General features: G+C 37.2%; 1 protein-coding gene across 5 annotated transcripts in view; it reads right to left on the reverse strand.

Annotated features, from left to right (window-relative positions):
- SEMA6A (semaphorin 6A) overlaps positions 1-24,872 on the reverse strand; it is a 282,441-nt gene that overhangs the window by 67,771 nt on the left and 189,798 nt on the right. For 2 of the 5 annotated variants that reach the window (XM_077290741.1, XM_077290730.1), the window contains one exon: positions 210-6,044. The exons of 2 other annotated variants lie outside the window; for them this stretch is intronic. In XM_077290741.1, the coding sequence (XP_077146856.1) occupies positions 4,864-6,044 (1,181 nt within the window). In that variant the 3' untranslated portion in view covers positions 210-4,863. Of the gene's footprint in view, positions 1-203; positions 6,045-24,872 lie in introns of those variants that run through there. One more of the 5 variants, XM_077290749.1, reaches the window with a different exon arrangement.

Here is a 24,872-nt window from a genome sequence, read left to right on the forward strand (position 1 = left end):
TGGTTTTAAAGCTAAATATTTTACAATTCTTCTGCCTCGTAATCATAAAACAGAGCTGAATCCTTTCCCTTTTGCCAATTTTCTCTACATATTTTTGTGAAAAGCAATTTAACAGATTACACATAAGCCACAACCGAATTTAGAACAGTCTTTTTTATTACTTTATGTAATAAAGTTTTTTTTTATTTTTTTTTTCATTTTTTGTACAACATACATTAATTTGTGTATCAGATGTTAAGGGATATGAAGATGAAGAAAAAGTTTGGTGACATCACAATATCTTACAACAATACACAATTAGGAGTCTGAATTTGTTCAATCACTCGGTGTATATCAAGGGTGGATCGCAAAGGCACACGTAGGTTTATGAGAAACAGGATAATACCTGATTAAAATAAGTACAAAGACATACATACAGGCAAGGTAAAAAAAAAAGAAAAAGTCACTTGTGTAAAATAAAATGTGTGTTCAAATGTTTCCTTCAGTGTAAAATGTACTAAAAAAATGTTGTCCGGTGAAAAAAAGACCTCTTCCCACAGGATACGTGATAACTTATTGATTGATGGGGGTACAACTGCTGAGGCCTGTATCAGTTGGCAGAACTGTGATTTTTTATCCCCATTAGAATTATGCAGTGCGCATGTGTGACTTCCATTCATTACCTATGGGGCTGGCTAATGCTTCTCTCGACTTTGTCTGGCAGATCCATAGAAAATGAATGGCATAACATTTGCGTATCCATGCCTGCCGTGCCATTTTGTAATGGGGATAAAAATTCTCTGTCGGTCATAAAAATTCATCAATCTGATGACCGGTGTGGATTTCATTGGTGGAACACCTAATGATTAAGTTATTACATATCCTGTGGATAGATGATAGCTTTTTTTCCCTGGAAAACCCTTTAATCCATGCATGATCTCTAAAAAGTAGTATTTTCTATCATTTTCATAAAAATGATTGTGATGTAAACAAAATAATTTCAATAAAATATAAATTTGTATTAACAGAATACTTTATGTTCTTTTTATCTGTATAAATGTAAATCTAGTATTTAGCTTTTGTAGTATATAACATAATATGTAGTCTAGTTTACTCCTACAAATAGGTTGGGTTGATTATCAATGTCATTAATGAATATCCACCTTTGAGGACAATTTTTCTTAAAAGGGTTGTCTGAGCTTAAAATATAAAATCAGCATCACTGAATGTGAATGCAGACTACCAAATCTTGACAGAGCCCTATTCACACACTGTCACAATAACTGTGTACTTTGTGAGACTAGAATCACCCGGTTACTCTCAATAGAGCTCAATAAAAGAAAACTGTGAGAAACAGGATGAGACTAGTCATCAGGTGACCTCAAATACATGTGGCCATGTGCCACCCACAGGTAATAAAGAGGAACTGCCACGATTCGGCAGTTTGCTGTCACATACAGTGAATGTAGGCTTTCCTTTTCAGCCCACACCATTTTAAGGCCCATTTTCTGTACTGATACCCTCCTCATAACTACCATTGAGCATCTCATGACTTCTATTATTTTACCCTTAATCACATTCATCACCTATCCACACAATAGTTAAAAAATGACTTCTTTCTAAAAGCTCATCCTCTGGGATCTCCACCGATTGGTAGAATCATGATCTAGATACCTCATCTTTCCTTCCTGCAGTAAGTTTGGAAAGGTATGATAGTTGATGGCCGCCATGACTATTTCTATGGGACTGATAGATAGCCACACACTGTACTTGGCTACCCCCCACATGTCTATAGTCATGAATAAAGAGTTATTGGATTGGGACTTTGTTGTTGTCGCGATTGGTGTGGGTCCCAAGGGTGCAACCCCAGCAACCTGTTTTCTGATGGCATATAAATTCCCACAAGACATTGTTAAATGATAACATTCTATCTTCGGAACATATTAGCTTACTCAGTTTGCATTACAATCACATTCCACTAGCAAACTATTATACATAATAACATTTACTCATTTCAATTGGGCATGGAGATACATTGCTGCATGCCAGACAAGCCGAGCTAAGCATCCGACACGCAGCAGGTATTGTGCTCATGTCAAATTCTAACTAATATGTCACATCAGGTAGAAAAGAGACATTGTAAATCCCTTAATTAGGGAGCTGAAAAGTTACATTTTACCAAAGATGATGCAGTAGAAGGTCTATAAAATGATTCTTGTCTATGGTTTGACTTGGTGACCTTGTACTTGATTTTGTAAGAGTTCTACAACATACTACAGGAAAATCCATATCTATGTTTCCTAGCACATACATTTTGCAATACGACTCTTGAAACAAGTCTTTAAAATGCAAAACCTAGCCTTATGTACACATACTATGCCATCCCATTCTGATTATTTAATTGTTTGTAAGAAACCATGATGTTCTCCATTTATTACAGTAATTGCTGCCTTTTCTACATTATCACATAAATTTGGTTCTTTCCTGCTCATTATGCCTTCCCTAATGCTTCCTCCTAGTGTAGCTGGGTAAATACATTGCCTAGGAACAGAAATATATCTGAGACACACTGAGAATCATCAGTAACATATTCCAGTAGACAAAAACATTAATACCAGTAAAGTGAATATAACATGCTGAAAACAATGATAGATGCAAGCAGAGTCATCACACCCTGATGGATATACAAGACTTGGGAACTTCAGGAAAAAAAAAAGAGTACAGAAAGTAATCCAGATAGTGAATTGGAATGATGCAACCACCCTTGTTATACACAATGTTCTAACCCATCTTGATTTTCTGGAAATCACACCCTAATGGGTCTTAGAAGAATTCATTTCAGGCAATTAAAAAATAAAATCAGAAAGCAACAGGTATAAAAAAACAAAAAAACAACACAAAAAAAGGTTCACTGGTAAACAAAAAAAAATTATAAAATAAAGAAATCACAAAATCTTAAAAATTAGATGATAAAGTATTTTAATACACCCAAAGACTAACCAAAGTGAAAAAAAAATCTCCAAAAGGGATTTTTTCCATGTATTGTCCTTCAGGGTTTCCCTATTCTAGTAGTATTCAATTTTAGCAGGAACCAGCCCGCATTAAGCTATCTAACTTCATTTCAGACTTTACATATATACTGTGAGTGTGGTTAGGACACTTCTTACGGAAGGCAACTAGTTACATTCCGCATTACATCCAGTGTGCACACCAGACATGGAGACAGTACATTAGTTGATGTATAATATCACCATACTGAAATGATATGAAAGTTTAGAAGGGAGAAAGTTGGGGGAAGTAAAAATGCCACCCACAATAGTGGACATACTGGGAGCATGACACAAGGGTGGACTGAGGACAAAATTGGCACATCCAGAATGATCACATGAATTACCAGTTGCAGTGTCGTCGTGTAAGTGATAATGGAGTTTTGTATTACCGCTACATTCTTTTCCAAACTACCAATTTATAACCTCCAAAATACCAAATGGGCACCGAAAAAACTGGTCAGAAAAACAGGGCTATGGGTAAATAAATATCTGCAACTATAGTCAGGAGAAGGTTTAGAAACTACGACTAACAAGTACACAAAACTCAGGGTGTAAGGCACAAATTTACATGTGGAAGAGAAGGTTATTCACAGATAGATAGAGTCTTCCCATAAACAACCTGTGAGATCAGTCTTTGTATGGTTCAAAAGCTGGCAGATTACTCAAGATCACACCATTGGTGGATTTTAGTTGTTGACTTACATGCAATATGAAATAGGATGGCACAACACAAAATAGTGCCTTCACAAAAAATAGTCACTACTGACAAGGCAATGTTGACAGCAATGGTATATGCAGAGAAGTGCAAGATAAGTCACAATGAGGATTTTACAGTTCCTAATTGAAAAAAATTATATCCAGGCTTGGAAAGAAAAAAATAAATCAAAGGCTCAGCCAGTGATTTCTTCCATTGAATGAAAAATAAATATTCCCCTTAAAATCCTGTTCGATCTAAATGGATCACCAAGATACTCTTAACCAGTAAGTCACAAACCCCTTACCAGATCTAATAGAGTTAGATGGTTTGAAAAATGATGATGAAAAAGAAGGAATGGAAAATGAAGAGTAAAACATAATCCAAACACAAATTTTAGAATGCCAGCTCGAAATTATTTCCTTTGACAGTTTATTGGAAAAAATAATAATAAAATAACTCAACTACTCCAGTTAGCAGTGTCATGTTAAATAAGAATCATAAGTTCAGTCATTTATTTCTTTATTTTTGTCCACAAAGCTGCTCAGAAGGTGATTTGCAGGACAGTCATTTCCTTAGGAAAGACAAAATGAACAATAAATAATTGAAGTTACTATTGTTAACTGGTCACGTTATTCATTAAAGAGAAGAGTAGCAGAGATCGAGAGTAGCTGTGCCCAGTATGTCGTCCATCTGCTAATCAAGCGGCTGTAACACTGATGGGCATTTCACAGTATCTGTAGTAAACGTCCGCCATTATTAAGTATGAGTTAGATCATCTGAAGTCATGCGTCTAGTTCTTCTTGTTGTCTGTTACTCTTCTACACTCCACCTTGAAGTCCAGGAGGAATTTCAGGAGGTAACGTTCAACATTCAACTTTGTGCTTTTGGCTCATGAGATGTGATGTTATGGAGAAAAGTCATTAACAGTGAAAACTGTTTAGATTGTGTGCAAGTCCTGCAGTTGCAAACATAAACCATACATCACAGAATTTCATACGAAAATATCTCACTTTCCTTTCCAAAGAGTCCATAGCTTATCAATAGCCTTTTTGGAAATTGAAGTTTATTGATGAAGTTGCAGTACACTGGCTCAAAATGGCAAAACTTTTCATCTGGTATTCCATCTTTCTGCTCCAATTATGTACATGCATCATTGGGCATAATAGATGATGAAAAGGAAGGTTTGGGTGGTACGTCTGGCTTTAAGGAGGGAGTACGTTTCACCCCTGATCTGGGCAGTGAGTTATATGCATTGATACTAGGTTGCCTAGTAAGAGTCACTGTCTGCCCTTGAGCAGCATTGAAATGTATAGAGTCTACTCTTTGTGGAGCAGGAGGAGGGTTATCCCCTCTACCAAAACTCTGATGTCTGGAGAGATGAGAAGAATTTGATGAATTAGTATTGTTTCTTTTGAGAGTCGATGACTGATGAGTTCTTGTGAGTGAGTTTGTAGGATAGTTTCTCTTGTACTCCACACTGTATGCTGAAGCGTGCATGTCGATGCGCTTGCCCATTCCATTTTGTGACATTGAAGAACTCGGAGGACCTAATGAAGCCTCCCTTTGTGGTACCTTTGGAGGTATGCTATCTAAACTGTCCACCAAGTTGACACCATGATTTGGACTTTTACTGGCAAGATGCTCTTTAATAGTTTTGTACTCTAGAGTGGAGTTCTGGTTTTCAATAGAGATTTGTGCCACCTCTGTTAGTTTTGGCTGGTCTACATAATCATGTTGGTAACCTTGTTGTGTGATGGGAAGGACTACTACACTTGGAATGTGGCTGGGTGATGCACGAAGAGGCAAATCAGTGGGAATAACTGGTGACGGCATAGGAGGCATGTCTTTTGTACAGGCATTAATAATATTTTGGTTTCTTTCCCAGTCTCTTCCACCCCTGCTGGGCTTTCTCTTCTGTTGTAAAGTTGGTGTGGACTCAGGAGTTGGTAATGCTGCCAAATCAAGGTGATGTTGTTCGGCTTTAATTAACATCTTAGCAGTTGTACTTGGTGTGGCAAGTTTTCCATTATGCATTAATGGTGTAAGGATAGCCTCTGGCTTAGGCTCCTTGCCCTGACCATCAGTGAAAAGTCCACTTAACTTGGTAACACTTGCCATCGATCCTCTACGTGAATGACTCAGGTCTTTGTCCTTTCTCTGGACCACATCCACATCTCTTCTGCGATGGTCACAGATACAGTATACAATAATTCCAGAGAAGACAGCACCCATGACAAAAGCTAGAATTACAGCAATGGCCAAAAGTGTGACAGGAACAAGTTGATCGTGACCTTTCAGATAACTTTCACGAATTATTCCTGCAATAAATAAAAAGAAGGTCCATTTAGTAAAATATATTCAGAAATGTGACCATATTTATTTTGTTCTGCAAAGTGCTTATAAGTAATCAATACTTTTCTAATTATTTGTAATCTAACACAAAAACATAAAAGTGTCAATATAATGGTTAATGTACAATAATTCACATCTATGACGAGGACCAGTATTCAATTCACATTTGTACCTCTATTTTTTGGTAATTATAAAACATAGCAAATAACTGCAACTACACATATGTTTCCCAATCATCTAGACAGCAGAGAAAATTAATGTGTCACATTGTCATGTTTCATTAACCAAAGAAAGAGTAACATATACTATTCCAAGTGTCATTATAGTGACCTGGGGAGAATTTCGTGCACCAAATTAAATCCTGCCAGCATTGTAATTAATGTAATGCATTATGGGCAGTATACAAATTGTCATACGTTGTCAAAATGATAATTTATGTCAGCATTAGTGCAGAGTTTCTAGTGGGATATATCTAATTAGATTATTCTGTACATGAATAAAAATAACATTAACAACAGGTTTATTTATTGTATATAAGCGATATATATATATATATATATATATATATATATATATGTACACTGTATAAATTCTACAATCCACCAATTGCTTATAAAATGTTAACTCAACATATATGTATAGCTTTTGATGGTTTCTAATCAATGTTAAGAAATCACATTATGGCCATATACGTTTGATTGAAATATCCATATGATTTCATGGGTGAACATCTCATTGGTTGTTATGGAAAAATCACTAGGAATGACTGGTGAAATCACAATATCACTAATGTTTTTATAGATGTCTAATCAGTCTTAATTGAAATTTCACTCCTAAACATGGATTTAACCATTCAAGTCATAGTATTGTATTTAGCGTATTGATATGATGAGTAGTAGCGTCTATTGCAATGCCTAGCTGTATTTTTAAGGGTAAAATATTTAGGGTATTTTTATGTCCAAAACTGTTTATGGACTGCTGACATTTGTTTTAATATTCCTGTGATATTTGCTATGACATACTCGCTGGTATATGAATTTTAAGAAGAACATATACATATGCTTAAAACTGAAGAAAACTGCAAACTAAATTGAACTGAATAATAAAATAACATAAAAGAAAGGTTTAATAAAATGAAATAATAAAAAAATGTTAAAATAATTTTTTTTTGATTAACAGTAATTCTATCACTTTAATGCTATGTGTTTTCAGGAGTAAGCATTGACTGCATTAGGGTGTTAAAGTAGAAATTTTTCATTGAATGGTCATTTATAAGGTTTGGGTAGAGTAGAGTTCCTGACAATAGAATATGGGTTAAGGCAATAAGTTTGTGTAGACACGTTCATGATGAAGTAAAAATATTTCCCTTCTGATCACTAATTACATGGAACTAGCATGACAATTAAGGTAAACTAAACAGGAAAAAAGTACACAGGTTAGATAAAAATTAGACCTGAGGGATTCAAATCATTATGGGTGGTAGTCAATATCTATACTAACCTTTCTTGGTTGGATGATAGCTATGGCCACAATATACTACAAAATCTAGACACACATTGACTATGTGGGTCTTTTTATAGTTAAGATTAGAAATTAGAAGATAATCAAAAGGAGAAAAATGACAGAAGACGACAAGTGACTGTTCCTAGACATTTCATTGATACTTGACTATGTGGGTTATTCTTTTTTTTATGTTAATAGAATTGTCTGGTGGCTAAAGGACTCTTGGGAATGACTTAGACATTTCCAAAAGTCAGATTAAATGTAATTTCTTAATCCCTAATCAGGTCAAAAGAACAGCACTATATGTTTTTCCTTTCACTAGAAGAAGCAAAGGGCTCTGGGAACTTTGTCTACGTATGGAAATTTTAAAAAATCATAGTTAATGATAAAAAAAATTAGATATTTTAATATTTTGTTTAAATCTATATAATGTTTGTAAAATAGAATAATAATCATGAAAGATAATCTCTTGTCACTAACAATAAATCCATCTATCAAACAAAAATATTTGCACACTGAATCACTTTTTGTGCTAAGACAATTTAGGCAAAGTAGAAGTCCAAGGCACTAAAATTCACAATGATACCTAGCTTTTATTTTTTCACTTCATTAAAAGAAAAAAGTAAAAGGTTCAATTTATCAGCCTTATAGAGCCTTTTTTAAAATCAAACACAGGCTTTATTGGGAATTCCAGTACCTTAGACTTTTGTCTACATTATACATGGTAATCATGAAGGAGGTCATATCAAGCTCAGCATGGAGAAGCATTGTACTTATGTTGCAAATATATTTTAGTCTACAGTAATTTATAGTAAAAAATTATCATAAAATTATCATAAACATAAAATACAAGTTCATGCAATAAAAAATTACTTATGCCATTCACAAACTATTTTAATTCAATCAGTTCAAATGATTTATTCTATAGCAAATTCAAGTTACTGCCAATAAATTATAGACCCTCAATGTAAAATTACCGTACTTGGGGATCTTAATTGTTTTTATCAAGCTCTTAATGTACACAAATACATACGTATTAGCAAAGCATTATCTTACTGTAATTAATTAATGTTTGTGAATGATATTAGTAGCAGATTTAGAGCAACTTGTGTTATAGGTTTACAAAATCTACAATTTGTCAAAGTTTAAAAGATGGAAAATCATAAAAACAAACTGAAGTATACAATAAAATAACAAAATGTTTTGCAGTACCCACCTAATGTTTCTGTGTTAGCGTATTTGTGTGTGCGGTCGTATCACCAGTCCCCCATTTCTCTATGGAAAGTAGTAATGGAACAATGGAGCTGCCAGAGTCTACAAGTCATATCCTGTAGACTCCATTCACATTTCCGTTTAGGATAATGCAAAAAAAAGTTGCATTTTGCTAAAAAAAAATTGTTCGAGTGGATGTTGCAAGCATAAATATTTCACACTGTAGATGCGCCGGTTGAAAAAAAAACTTAGAAAGGTCCAAAGTACAGATCAAAAATGAGGAGTGGGTGCCTTTAGTGGACCAACCAGATTTATTTATGTATGTCTAGGTTGAAAAGGTTGTAGCTTATGATAAATAGACAGCTAAGAACATGAAAAAAAGCAAATGGAAGATATGGAACATGTTGGTGACTCGAGAGGTTGAAACTTGCACTTTTTTATGTGCAGGAGTTCATTATTTTGAAATGCAAAACTAAGACACCCAAATACACCTGGAATTTATTTATTTATTTACTACTTTCACATGATATTAAAAATGAAAAATAATATTTCCTTTTGATTTGGGAAAACATCTGGGCAAAGTTGAGTGTGGCTTCAAATATTTGAATTTTAATGTAATCCTGAGAGGCATGTTTGTGTATGAAATACATGGCCATGTCGATAGAAACCTGCCAATTCCTATTCTTTTCTGCCAATAAAAATAATAACAAAAGAATTCTCACTAATTATTTCTTCATATGCTTCAGGGAATTCATTTGTTGAATAAAAGAAAAACAAGATCACATGACTGACCTAAGAAATAAAAGTAAAGCTGTGTGCATGGTATAAACCTAGTTTTAGATTCGGCGCAGCATGCTGCATGCAGTTGTTCTGTATAATTGCAAATGAAGAACGCAACGAGTAAATGAAAACAAGACAATTTAATTTAGAAACAATACTTTTCATGGTGAAGATGCTGTAGTCATCTAGGCAATGGAATTTAAGAAGGGTCTAAAAAGATTCCACTGCCCATTATTAGAGACAAGTACTATGAATAACACATTCTGGTAGGCAGGACATATAGGTTCAAAGTTACCAACCTGATTTATTGTACAGCAGCCTTCTCAATTATAAAATATGTAGAAGAAGCAACTTATTAGTCCTGTATTTTGCTTGTTCACCTCGATCTATTTCAAGGTTTACAACCTACTGCTTACTCCATTAAGCAGGACATGACATCTATGCCATTCTAATAAAGCTTTGCTCCAAGCTAAGATATGAACAATAGTTCATATCAATCATGCAGGCTGAAAAAGGAAATATAATAATATGACGGAAATCACAGAACAAAGAAAAGCCTGAACGCTCTTACCAATTTGTAAGACATCTAATAACGTCGTTTAAGAAGCAGACAGAAATGTATTCTATTGATTAGGCCAATTATACTGTACGTGATTGACGTGTCAGTCACTACACAGTATAGAGATGATAAATAGAAATTTGTGAGTGGCTACGCAAGTGACCAGTGGCCTTCCAGAGGTTAACAAAAGCTCTTCTGTGCCTTGTATGCATTAATATACAAATGCACATTCCATTTATTGAAATAGGTCTAGTCTTTGTGTCACAAGTACCATTTCAATATAGGGCTCCTTTTTTAAACTTCAGCTCAGTTTTAGAAATTTCTTTAAAGAAATAATGATACTATTACAGAGGAATACAAAACGTTTGTCTGTGACAGTAGCTACATCATTACTAGGAAAGTCACATGGGAGCTGTGTGACTGGAGTAGACACTGTACAATGCTAATTTTCTCGGAAAAGAAATGTTGAATATTGATTAGGTTGATCATATTCATGTAGTTAATTGGTAGGTGTTTCTTGACCACGGATGTCTCGAGGTGGAAAACACCATATGTTCAATATTTGAGGCTCACATGTCTAGAATCCTCCTGCCATGTTCTGTATTTTCATTCCTTCTGGTGAACATACAGTATTGTGTGAAAGCTTTAGGCCAGTGTGGAAAAAAATACTGCTAACAAACGATAATTTCAAAACTAGAAGTATTAATAATTTATTTGTATCAATTAACAAAATGCAAAATAAATGAACCAAAAAACCCTAAATCAAAACAATATTTGGGGTGATCACCCTAAGCCTTCAAATGAACACGAATTTTTACTTTTGTAAGATTATAGACAGGTGAATAAGTAATTTTCATATGTAGGTCAATCATTCATTGAAAAAAACATGTGTAGGAGGGTTAAAACTGGTTGGTGAACAGACACACTATGTTACAAAAGGCGAGGTTGCGGAAGGGAGATTCATGTCCCAGGTCATAGAACATGACAATAATTTGAACAGTACTTGAGCACAGCAACATGGTAGTGGCACTGCATCAGCAAGGTTTTTCCAAAGCAAAGTTTTCAAAGCAGACTACGGTTTCAAAAGGTGCTATAAAAGCTCTTTGATGAAGCACCAAGAAATGGGCAATGTTATAGATTGCAGATGCAGTAGTAGGCCAGGGAAACTTGGTGCAGCAGATGAAAAGCACATCATGCTTACTTTACCACTCAAAGTCAGAAGATGTTATCCAGCTACTACAATCTACTGTTTGGAGCAGTTTGTCCATAAATTGTCTTCATAGAAGAACTGCAGTTAAAAAGTCATACCTTCCACATGGAACCAAGACCAAGTGACTCAAATATACACAAAAACATAGGGAATGGGGTGTTGTGCTGAAAAATGGCAGCAGGTCATCTAGTCCAATGATTCAAAATTTTAAATTTTAGGCTGTAGCAGAATGTATTATTTTCACTGAAGGGCTAGGGAGCAGTACAATAATGAGTGTCTGCAGACAACAGCAATGCACAGTGGAGGTTCCTTGCATGTTTGCATCTGCATTTCAGTAAATGGAGTTGGGGATTTGGTAAAGCTTAAAAAGGATATCTGGGACGTTGGAAAAAAAGGCATGTAGTTGCTAGCAGAGTCAACTACCTGCCTGTTGTACCCGGTGCTGGTCATTGACTGCTCCTGCCAGAGGTTCAGCTGCTCCTTGTCAACAGAGCAGCATTTTTACTTCCTGTTGACAGGGCAGGACTACTGGTGCTATGCATATTGACAGCCCGCTCTCTGCTGCCTTTTTGAGGGAAATACTAGAAAAAAAAACAATAGCCCACAAATACTCTGCCTGGTACAACCCAAGAACTTCCTAAAGCCCATATCTAACACTGTCTATATCAAATCAAATGGATGAGACAAAAGAAGGTACCCATTCTAACTTTTTTGAATTTATGAAATTCGATATTTAAGAAATATAGATCACATTTCTATAAAAATGTTCTATAAACATACCAATATGTCATGAAAAAAATGTACAAAATTTAGATTGGTAGCCTAAAAAAAATAAAAAGGGTATTTTATTCATGTCAGTACAAGTTATATGATATTGTTCTTTATTGGTACCCGTTTCCAGACTTTTTCCTCTAAGCATCTGGCATGACCTGCTAGATATTTACCTCTTAAAATGCCTGTTAATTAAAAAAGTATAGCTGAACACAGAGTTGAAAAGATTCATTAAAAACAAATTGTGATGGTCTCACAGAGAGATTACTGAGAAACTGGAGCACTTGCTGCAATCTATGGGTTGAAGTTTGAAGACATTTCTAGCTCATTTAGAAAACTGAAAATCAAATGGTATTAAAAAGATATAAGCTATACATAATACACAGGAAAGAGGAGAACCCAGTCACCACACTACTAAATTTACTGCTAAACCACAGCATCATGCTGTAAATTTTCACTACAGTGTGTTAATGATCTGAGGTTAAGTAGATGTACGTGCTATAGAAACTATTCCAACTGTGGAGGTACAGTTAAAGTCGAATCTAAGAATCTAAGAAAGTTAAGAATCTAGCTGACTTTATATCTTGGCTAATATGTAATACGCCAAAGCATCCAGTCAAAAATGTGCTGAGCTGGCTGAAGAGCTTACAACTGAATGCATTGAAGGCCATTTCACCGTGAATGACTTAAAATCCAAACATCTATATGCATGTACATGGATGCACATCATAACAGTGTGATTTTATTTGGGGGGAGGGGTGGAGATTATAAAAAGCATCCAGTATTACTAGGATTCTGAGCAAGAATTTATCATCTCCCTGATGTGAATGCTGAAGAACCAAGCAATTCAGTGAAAGAAAGCAGAAAACAGGTCAACTCCCTCTTAGAAGCATTAATCATTAACAACAGGGGACATCTACTTGGCGCTAACACAATGTTCTTGTTGCACAAAGCCAAACCTTTCTAAATCTATAGATTGATAATTCAGTATGAAAAGATGAAAGGGAGATTGATAGCTAACTAGAGATTGATCCTGCATAAAAGAACTGTGTGTGATAGTCCAAACCCAATGATACCGATATTTTGAATTTCTATTTGCAAAAGTATTTTTGGAAAAGCTTTACCATTAGTTTATCAAAAGTAAAGCCAATACACAAAAGCACATTTTTTAATGAATATATATGCTACTAGTCATGTTGAAAGCTGCATGGTAGAAGATGAGTTACAGTATGATGCAGAGCCTTTTCAACATCCGTTATAAGAGCTGATTTGGGTTAAATAGGGAGATCTCAGTTCAGGGACCACATTATGAAATTATGTGGGACTCAAAATTAGCAAGACAGAGTTTGACTTTAAACTTAAGAGGCTTAAACACTAAGGAGGCAGTCAGAAGTCTGTATAAATTGGAATGAGATTGGACGGACTGGTCGGCAGCTCCCCTGACCTGAGTGCGACAGCTTCATGTATTTCTATGTAGCTGTCACACTCGAGTCGGGAGAGCGGCCGACCAGTCCGTGCACTGTGTTCCAATCTCATTCCGATTTATATGTCCTTCTGACTGCGCTGTAAGTGTATGTTCCAATGTGGGTTTTTTGTAGCTTTTCTCTCATGGAAAAATGTTGCAATTCACAGTACTAGCATACTAAATGAGATTTAAAAAATCTCATATATGCTTTTTTCCCCTTGAATTTTTGAGCTGCTGGGCGTTTTAAGTCTGCAGCATGTCAATTCTTTCATTGTTTCTGCTGAATTTTACCTATTGAAATGAATAGAAAAAAAACAAGTGAACGCACACAAAAATGTACAAAAATATGTGTATTGTATTAAACATTCCCTAAATATCTGCTGGCCAACAGCTATTCCTCCCGATCCTTCTTACACATGCACACTTGATTTACACAAAGGGGAACAAGTCTTGAGTTTGGAGGGGGAATAAGCAGCTGCCAGAAACTTCTGGAAGTAGTTTGCTGCATTTCAACATGCCCAATGCTTTTTCAGCTCAATCATCTGTTGTAGGAGAGCCTGTATGGCCTTTATTCATTGAACTGCCCTACCGAATTTTGAAGATTTAGTTGCCTTGCTCAAATTTGTATGGGGAACTTTATGCAGTTTTATGAGAAGGAAAGGGAAGAATGAGAGGAAAGGGTAAGTTCAGGGACAGTTCAGTTTGCAATATGCTGATAATGTATTTGATAAATGCATCTAGAAGATATTTGCAGTGACCACAAAACTCTCTATATCATAGTCAAAACAGTTCAAAAGTCAGAGGATCATACCAGTGGGTAGAAACTAATGCTTTGTTAACTTGGTGCTGAGAAATTCATAAATATTTCCACAGTTATTATTCCATTTGTGGAAGATTTATCTCCCTAATCTCATGGATAGCATTTTTGGTACAGATGGAGTTTGTATAGGCGGCTGCTTAGATCACATTGGGCAGTTATCACTACGGTCATTTGGTAAGGACGGAGTGAATCGTAATAATTAAGAAGAATAAGGCTTATTCTAATGTGCAAATTTTGAGACTTAAGGACCTTATGAGATCCATTAGCAGACCCTAAATACACTTTCTGGCATCTCACTTGGAATTGCCGCCAACAGTTCGCGCACACTGAATTGACAGACTGATAAGAGCCACTCTTCGTTCTCCATGTTTCTTCATAGCAGAGAAAATTGCGAGAAGATGTAATAACTCTCTTTAGAACATACAAATTGCATAAATGTATATTTATCACAGCCAAATGACAGTACAATTTGTCTAGAAAAATGTAATTTACTTGGGTCTGTTCAGAACATCGATGCTATTCCCAGTGAAATCCACTTTGTGGTAAAATGAGAAAATTGATACAGTTACAACAGCCAAATCCACTTTAGTGATGAAAAGGTTAATTATCCTGTGTGTCTTTGTGTCACTTGAGAAACTTTCAAGGCATGCTGACGCATGGCAGAGTTGTTTCAGACATTTTTCAGACTAAAAATTTGTTCCATACTTTATAGTGGGTTTTTTACTTTAGCATGTGCCTGGATTTCTGCAAGACCCTTTATAGATATTACCGGTACTAGACAAATGCCATATAAAGTCTTATTATGATGTCTGCATTTCACGTAAGTGTTCTATTGTATTTTTTATGGAAAACAAAACACATTAAAAAGTTGTAAAATTAATGCTGAAATTTCAAGCCAGTTTCAAGCAATTTTGCCCAAATGGATGGTGCTGGGGAGGATCTCGGGTGGCACTGGGTAGTGGCTATGCCAGTCCGTCATATTAATCAAAAACGGCATTGTTCCAGAGGAGCATTGAGGAGCCTCTTAATGAATCCTTCAAATTTTATTCCTACATGCCCCTAATTACAAGAAATCTGCCAGCAGGTTTTTGCTATGAAATCTGAAGATACCAGGAGATAGAGGCTAAAACGCTGATTTCAAAGATGTATCACTTTTTTCGGCTGTGTGCTGTTGTTCACTTACAATGAAGGTTTTTTCATCAGGTGATTGTTATTGCTGGGACTAGGCCTCATAGGCTTGCCTGGCTTACCACAGCCCCTCCACTGTAAATAGTCAATAGACAACATACATATAGAGCCTCATGTGGGTGAAGTTAATATTCTGAGCTCTGCTACATGCTACATCTAAGAACGCTGATTATGTCACAACTGACAGATTCCCACGTATACCATGGAGAAATATCCATTGGGGTTCACAATCTAAATTCCTTCTCAGTAAGACTTTGGAGTATACGAGGAAACCCAATCAAACATGGGGAAAGCATACAAACTCCTTGCAGATGATGTGCTTGGTGGGATTTGAACCCAAGAACCCAGTATTGCATAGAAACGGTGCTACCCACTGAGACACTGTGCTGCCTTCTTTGTAATTGATAGAAAAAAATGAAATACTGAGCAAAAACTGATGAAAATCAAATTGAAAACAAGAAAATTGGACAATTTTTGGCATATGAGAAAAATCACTGATGTCTGAATGAGGCCTAAATAAATCACATATTTTTAGCCATACACTACCATTCAAATGTTTAGGGTCACTCAGACAATTTTGTGTTTTCCGTGAAAACTCACACTTTTATTAATCAAATGAGTTGCCAAATCAATTGAAAATTTAGTCCAGACATTGACAAGGTTCGAAAAAAATATTTTTATTTGAAATAATAATTTTCTCCTTCATCACTTTCATCAATGAATGCTCCCTTTGCAGCAATTACAGCATTGCAGACCTTTGTCATTCTAGCAGTTAATTTGCTGAGGCAATCTAGAGAAATTTCACCCCATGCTTCCAGAAGTCCCTCCCACAAGTTGGTTTGGCTTGATGGGCACTTTATGCGTACCATATGGTCAAGCTGCTCCCACAACAGCTCAATGGGGCTGAGATCTGGTGACTGCGCTGACCACACCCTTTTACCTTGTACAAATCTACCACTTTACCAGCATCAAAGCCACCCCAGACCATCACATTACCTCCACCATGCTTGACAGATGGAGTCAGGCACTCTTCTAGCATCTTTTCAGTTGTTCTGCATCTCACAAATGTTCTTCTGTGTGATCCAAACACCTCAAACCTGGATTCGTCTGTCCGTATCACTTTTTTCCAATCTTCCTCTGTCCAATATGTGTTTTTTTGCCCATATTAATCTTTTCCTTTTATTAGCCAGTCTCAGCTATGGAATTTTCTTTGCCACTCTGCCCTGAAGGCCAGCATCCTGGAGTCACCTCTTCACTGTAGATGTTGACACTGGCGTTTTGCGTGTACTATTTAATGAAGCTGCCAGTTGAGGACCTGTGAGGCATCGATTTCTCAAACTAAAGACTCTAATGTACTTGTCTTGTTGCTCTGTTCTGCAGCGGAGCATCCAACTTCTCTTTCTACTCTGGTTAGAGCCTGTTTGTGCTCTCCTCTGAAGGGAGTAGTACACACCATTGTAGGAAAGCTTCAGTTTCTTGGCAATTTCTCGCATGGAATAGCCTTCATTTCTAAGAACAAGAACAGACTGTCTAGTTTCACATGAAAGTTCTTTTTTTCTTGCCATTTTGAGAGTTTAATGTAACCAACAAATGTAATGATCCAGATTTTCAACTAGCTCAAAGGAATGTCAGGTTTATAGGTTCTCTAATCAGCCAAACTGTTTTCGGCTGTGCTAACATACTTTTGCACAAGGGTTTTCAAGGCTATTCTAACCATCCATTACCAGCCTTCTTACACAGTTAGCAAGCACAAAGTACCATAAGAACACTGGAGTGATGGTTGTTTGAAATGTGCCTCTATACACCTATGAAGATATTGCATTACAAACCAGACATTTGCAGCTAAAATAGTCATTTACCACATTAACAAGGTATAGAGTGTATTTATGAATCATTAATGTTAGCTTCATTGGAAAAAACTGTGCTTTTCTTTAAAAAATAAGGAAATTTCTAAGTGACCCTAAACTTTTGAATGGTAGTGTAACTGAGGAAAGCTTCTTGTATTGCATATTATATTTAATTGCACTTGCTCAATGCAAACTTTTACATTTGTATTGCTTTGTTAGTACCATATTCAAATTCTTCAACACTTGTGGCTGCAGCCTGTTCCGCTAATCACTGGGCACAGTCCGTTAAATACGAGACCAATTGGATCTATTTGAAAAAGTATTTGAAGAAGCAGTCTTCCCTCTAGTGCTTAGACAATAATGTGGAACAGATGGCACTGTATGAAACTTAAACATTGGCAAATGGACGTGGAATGCCATAAATTAAAGACAAGATTTTTTCATGAAGCTACTAATTAGTTGCAAACTTCCAATAATGGAGCGTGTTGCAGCCAGTAAGTTTTGCATTCAGTGGGTGTTAAAGCTATTTTGAGCTTTTCATCTTCAGGCGAAGCTTAACACAGATAAATGTGATTCAGCCCACTTGCCTTCCTACCACCTCTAAATATCATTTGCCTGTTGTGTAAATTATAATCTGCACATCCGAGATATTTCAGGGAAATTGTGTTCAGTTACTTTCCATTTATATATTCTTCATTCATACGATTCTCTGGAAGTGTTAGCACTAAGACGCCTGTTGTATTTGGGACTGTGAAGCATTCTTTATGCCAGACTCATAACAAAATTACAGGAAACATGCGGAGAATTAGCTAATACAGTCCCAGATGCATATAGCATGAGTCTGTGCTGAGACCTCTGATGAAATATGCATTAGTCTATAAACGCAAAGGAGAAAACAGCTTTAAAATGTTTAATTCACAGACAGAATGGCTGTTTCACAGATGATGCAAGACAAAATAGATGAAAAACATTATAGAAGACCTGTCACTTCCAATCAATGTGTCAATTGATTAACCTGGTGTAAATGCCACTATTGTCCTGAATCTGGTGTGTGTTTGTTTTTTGCGCCTGTGTTTCTTCATCTCCGAAATATCGCCCTATTTTCCCTGTATACAGTGGAGAAAATATAAAAAATGGTTATCCAGCTCACCCATAAACTGAAGTCCTCCAGTACTGCAGGGACATGAAGGCCTGTGTCGGCAGCAGAAAATTCAGACAGCTTGGTAGGGAAGATGTCCAGCAACAGATCCAGAGAGGTACAGTTAGGTCCATATACACTCACTGGCCACTTTATTAGGTACACCTGTCCAACTTCTTGTTAACACTTAATTTCTAATCAGCCAATCACATGGCAGCAACTCAGTGCATTTAGGCATGTAGACATGGTCAAGACAATCTCCTGCAGTTCAAACCGAGCATCAGTATGGGGAAGAAAGGTGATTTGAGTGCCTTTGAACGTGGCATGGTTGTTGGTGCCAGAAGGGCTGGTCTGAGTATTTCAGAAACTGCTGATCTACTGGGATTTTCACGCACAACCATCTCTAGGGTTTACAGAGAATGGTCCAAAAAAGAAAAAAAATCCAGTGAGCGGCAGTTCTGTGGGCGGAAATGCCTTGTTGATGCCAGAGGTCAGAGGAGAATGGGCAGACTGGTTCGAGCTGATAGAAAGGCAACAGTGACTCAAATCGCCACCCGTTACAACCAAGGTAGGCCTAAGAGCATCTCTGAACGCACAGTGCGTCGAACTTTGAGGCAGATGGGCTACAGCAGCAGAAGACCACACCGGGTACCACTCCTTTCAGCTAAGAACAGGAAACTGAGGCTACAATTTGTACAAGCTCATCGAAATTGGACAGTAGAAGATTGGAAAAACGTTGCTTGGTCTGATGAGTCTCGATTTCTGCTGCGACATTCGGATGGTAGGGTCAGAATTTGGCGTAAACAACATGAAAGCATGGATCCATCCTGCCTTGTATGGAGCATCTTTGGGATGTGCAGCCGACAAATCTGCGGCAACTGTGTGATGCCATCATGTCAATATGGACCAAAATCTCTGAGGAATGCTTCCAGCACCTTGTTGAATCTATGCCACGAAGAATTGAGGCAGTTCTGAAGGCAAAAGGGGGTCCAACCCATTACTAGCATGGTGTACCTAATAAAGTGGCCGGTGAGTGTATATTTGGACAGAGACAACATTTTTCTAATTTTGGTTATAGACATTACCACAATGAATTTTAAACAAAACAATTCAGATGCAGTTGAAGTTCAGACTTTCAGCTTTCATTTGAGGGTATCCACATTAAAATTGGATGAAGGGTTTAGGAGTTTCAGCTCCTTAACATGTGCCACCCTGTTTTTAAAGGGACCAAAAGTAATTGGACAGATTCAATAATTTTAAATAAAATGTTCATTTCTATTACTTGGTTGAAAACCCTTTGTTGGCAATGACTGCCTGAAGTCTTGAACTCATGGACATCACCAGACGCTGTGTTTCCTCCTTTTTGATGCTCTGCCAGGCCTTCACTGTGGTGGTTTTCAGTTGCTGTTTGTTTGTGGGCCTTTCTGTCTGAAGTTTAGTCTTTAACAAGTGAAATGCATGCTCAATTGGGTTGAGATCAGGTGACTGACTTGGCCATTTAGGAATATTCCACTTCTTTGCTTTAATAAACTCCTGGGTTTCTTTGGCTTCATGTTTTGGGTCATTGTCCATCTGTAGTATGAAACGACGACCAATCAGTTTTGCTGCATTTGGCTGGATCTGAGCACACAGTATGGCTCTGAATACCTCAGAATTCATTTGGCTGCTTCTGTCCTGTGTCACATCATCAATAAACACTAGTGACCCAGTGCCACTGGCAGCCATGCATGCCCAAGCCATCACACTGCCTCCGCCGTGTTTTACAGATGATGTGGTATGCTTTGGATCATGAGCTGTACCAAGCCTTTGCCATACTTTTCTCTTTCCATCATTCTGGTAGAGGTTGATCTTGGTTTCATCTGTCCAAAGAATGTTCTTCCTGAACTGTGCTGGCTTTTTTAGATGTTTTTTAGCAAAGTCCAGTCTAGCCTTTTTATTCTTGACACTTATGAGTGGCTTGCACCGTGCAGTGAACCCTCTGTATTTACTTTCATGCAGTCTTCTCTTTATGATAGATTTGGATATTGATACGCCGACCTCCGGGAGAGTGTTGGTCACTTGATTGGCTGTTGTGAAGGGGTTTCTCTTCACCATGGAGATTATTCTGCGATCACCCACCACTGTTGTCTTCCGTGGGCACCCAGGTCTTTTTGCATTGATGAGATCACCAGTGCTTTCTTTCCTTCTCAGGATGTACCAAACTGTACATTTTGCCACTCCTAATATTGCAGCAATTTCTCGGATGGGTTTTTTCTCTGTTTTCACAGCTTAAGAATGGCTTGTTTCACCTTCATGGAGAGCACTTTTGACCGCATGTTTACTTCATAGGAAAACCTTCCAAATGCAAGCACCATACCTCAAATCAACTCCAGGCCTTTTATCTGCTTAGTTGAGAATGACATAATGAAGGGATTGCCCACACCTGTCCATGAAATAGCCTTGGAGTCAATTGTCCAATTACTTTTGGTCCCTTTAAAAAACAGGGTGGCACAGGTTAAGGAGTTGAAACTCCTAAACTCTTCATCCAATTTTAATATGGATACCCTCAAATGAAAGCTAAAAGTCTGAACTTCAACTGCATCTGAACTGTTTTGTTTAAAATTAAATCGTGGTAATGTCTATAACCAAAATGAGAAAAATGTTGTCTCTGTCCAAATATATATGGACCTAACTGTAAGTGTTAAAAACTATTCAAAAAAATTATAACAATTTTTTTTGTATCATATTAGTAAAAATTGCATATCCCTAGGAATACACCAAAGTGTATGGTAATACACCATAGTATGGTAAGAACAAGTAGTTTGAAATGTGTCAGTCTGGTGTATTCCCAGGGATATGCAATTTTTAGTAATATGAAGCAAAAAAAAATTGTAGTCATTTTTTAAAATAAATAGTTGTTTTTAACACTTACTTTTCCGGATCTGTTGCTGGACATTTTCCCTACCAAGTGGGGAAAATAAGCATTTGTTACATTGCCGATTTTGCAAGGTTTCCCTCCTACAAAGAATGGAGAGGTCTGTAATTTTTTAGTAGGTACACTTCATCTGTGAGAGACAGAATCTTATAAGAAAATCCAGAAAATCACATTGTATAAATTTTAAATTGCATTTTATTGCATTAAATAAGTTTTTAATCACATTAAACCAGCAAGAATTCTGGCTCACAGACTAGTTAGTTTTTCTTTAAGAAGCCCTCCTACTCTGAAATCATTACATGTACTAATTGCACTTGTTGAACCAGTTACCTGTATAAAAGACCTGTCCACACACACAATCACACTGCAATCTCTCCACCATGGCCAAGAACAAAGAGCTGTCTAAGGACACCAGGGCCAACTGTAGGTACAATTATTGCAAAATGGAAAAAGATGACTGTCAATCTTCCTCGGTCTGAGGCTCCATGAAAGATCTCATCTCATGGGGTAAGGATAATTCTAAGAAAGGTCAGGAATCAGCCCAGAAGTACATGGGAGGACTGAGTCAATGACCTGAAGAAAGCTAGGACCACTGTCTCAAATATTACCATTAATGACATACTATGCCATCATGGATTAATATCCTGCAAGGCAAGCAAGGTCCCCCTGCTCACGCCAGCACATGTGCAGGCCCATTTAAAGATTGCCAATGACTATCTGGATGATCCAGAGGATCATGGAAGAAGGTCATGAGGTCAGATGAGGCCACAATCAAACTTTTTGGTATCAACTGCACTCACTGTATTTGGAGGAAAAAAGGATGAGTACAGCCCCAAGAACACCATCTCAGCCGAGAAGCACGGTGGGGGAAACAACATAGTTTGGAGGTGCTTTTCTGCAAAAGGGACATGACAACTGCACCGTATTGAAGGGAGGATGGATGGGGTCATTAATCATGAGATTTTGGCAAACAAAATCCTTCCTTCAGTAAAAGCATTGAAGTGGCTGTGGCTAGGTCTTCTAGGATGCCAATGACCAAAACACATGGTCAAGTCAACTAAGGAGTGTCTCAGTAAGAAACATTTCAAAGTCCTGGAGTGGCCTAGCCAGTTTCCATACCTCAACCCAGTAGAAAATCTTTGGAGAGACCTGAAACTCAATGTTGCCCAACAACAGCCCCAAAACCTAAAAGATCTGGAGAAGATCTGTATGGAAGAGTGGGCCAAAATCCCAGCTTCAGTGTGTGCAAACTTGGTTAAGAAATACTGTACAGGAAACGTCTGACCTCTGTAATTGCAAACAAAGGTTTCTGTACCAAATATTAAGTACTTGTTTCTAATGTATCAAATACTTATTTCATGCAATAAAATGCAAAATGTATTTTCTCGATTTTTTTAGATTCTGTCTCTCACAGTTGAAGTGTACCTACGATAATAATTACATAATAGTCATAATAGTGTCATAATAGTTATTAAGGTTGAAGGAAGACTTTAAGTCCATCTAGTTCAACCCATAGCCTAACCTAACATGCCCTAACATGTTGATCCAGAGGAAGGCAAAAAAAACCCATGTGGCAAAGAGTAAGCTCCACCTTGGGGAAAAAAATTCCTTCCCGACTCCACATACGGCAATCAGACTAGTTCCCTGGATCAACACCCTTTCAAGGAATCTAATATATATACCCTGTAACATTATACTTTTCCAGAAAGGTATCCAGTCCCCTCTTAAATTTAAGTAATGAATCACTCATTACAACATCATACGGCAGAGGGTTCCATAGTCTCTCTGCTCTTACAGTAAAGAATCCGCGTCTGTTATTATGCTTAAACCTTTTTTCCTCCAGACGTAGAGGATGCCCCCTTGTCCCTGTCTCAGGTCTATGATTAAAAAGATCATCAGAAAAGTCTTTGTACTGTCCCCTCATATATTTATACATTAAAATAAGATCACCCCTTAGTCTTTGTTTTTCCAAACTAAATAGCCCCAAGTGTAATAACCTATCTTGGTACTGTAGACCCCCAGTCCTCTAATAACCTTGGTCGCTCATCTCTGCACCCACTCCAGTTCAGCTATGTCTTTCTTATACACTGGAGACCAGAACTGTGCACAGTATTCTAAGTGTGGTCGAACTAGTGACTTGTATAGAGGTAAAATTATGTTCTCCTCATGAGCATCTATGCCTCTTTTAATACATCCCATTATTTTATTTGCCTTTGTAGCAGCTGCCTGACACTGGCCACTGAATATGAGTTTGTCATCCACCCATACACCCAGGTCTTTTTCATTGACGGTTTTGCCCAGAGTTTTAGAATTAAGCACATAGTTATACATCTTATTACTTCTACCCAAGTGCATGACCTTACATTTATCCCCATTAAAGCTCATTTGCCATTTATCAGCCTAAGCTTCTAGTTTACATAAATCATCCTGTAATATAAAATTGTCCTCCCCTGTATTGATTACCCTGCAGAGTTTAGTGTCATCTGCAAATATTGAAATTCTACTCTGAATGCCCCCTACAAGGTCATTAATAAATATGTCAAAAAGAAGAGGGCCCAATACTGACCCCTGTGGTACCCCACAGCTAACCGCGACCCAGTCCGAGTGTGCTCCATTAATAACCACCCTTTGTTTCCTATCCCTGAGCCACCTCTCAATCCACTTACACATATTTTCCCCTATCCCCATTATTCTCATTTTATGTAACAAACTTTTGTGTGGCACCGTATCAAAAGCTTTTGAAAAGTCCATATACACTACGTCCACTGGGTTCCCTTGGTCTAGTCCGGAACTTACCTCTTCATAGAAGCTGATCAAATTAGTCTGACATGAGCGGTCCCTAGTAAACCCGTGCTGATACTGGGTCATGAGGTTATTCCTCTTCAGATACTCCAGTAGAGCATCCCTTAGAATGCCCTTCAGGATTTTACCCACAGTAGAGGTTAAGCTTACTGACCTATAATTTCCAAGTTCAGTTTTTGTCCCCTTTTTGAATATTGGCACCACATTTGCTATACGCCAGTCCTGTGGTACAGACCCTGTTATTATGGAGTCTTTAAAGATTAAAAATAATGGTCTATCAATGACTGTACTTAATTCCTGCAGTACTCGAGGGTGTATCCCATCCGGGCCCGGAGATGTGTAAATTTTAGTGATTTTTAGACGCCGCCGTACTTCCTGCTGGGTTAAGCAGGTGACATTTAATTGGGAATTTTTATCACTAGTCATTTTGTCTGCCATGGGATTTTCTTTTGTAAATACTGATGAAAAAAAGTAATTTAGCATATTGGCTTTTTCCTCATCCTCATCCACCATTTCACCCAGACGATTTTTAAGGGGACCAACACTATCATTTTTTAGTTTCTTACTATTTATATAGTTAAAGAA

The sequence above is a fragment of the Ranitomeya variabilis genome, chromosome 1 (assembly GCF_051348905.1).
Source record: "Ranitomeya variabilis isolate aRanVar5 chromosome 1, aRanVar5.hap1, whole genome shotgun sequence".
In the NCBI taxonomy this organism is placed as follows: Eukaryota; Metazoa; Chordata; class Amphibia; order Anura; family Dendrobatidae; genus Ranitomeya; species Ranitomeya variabilis.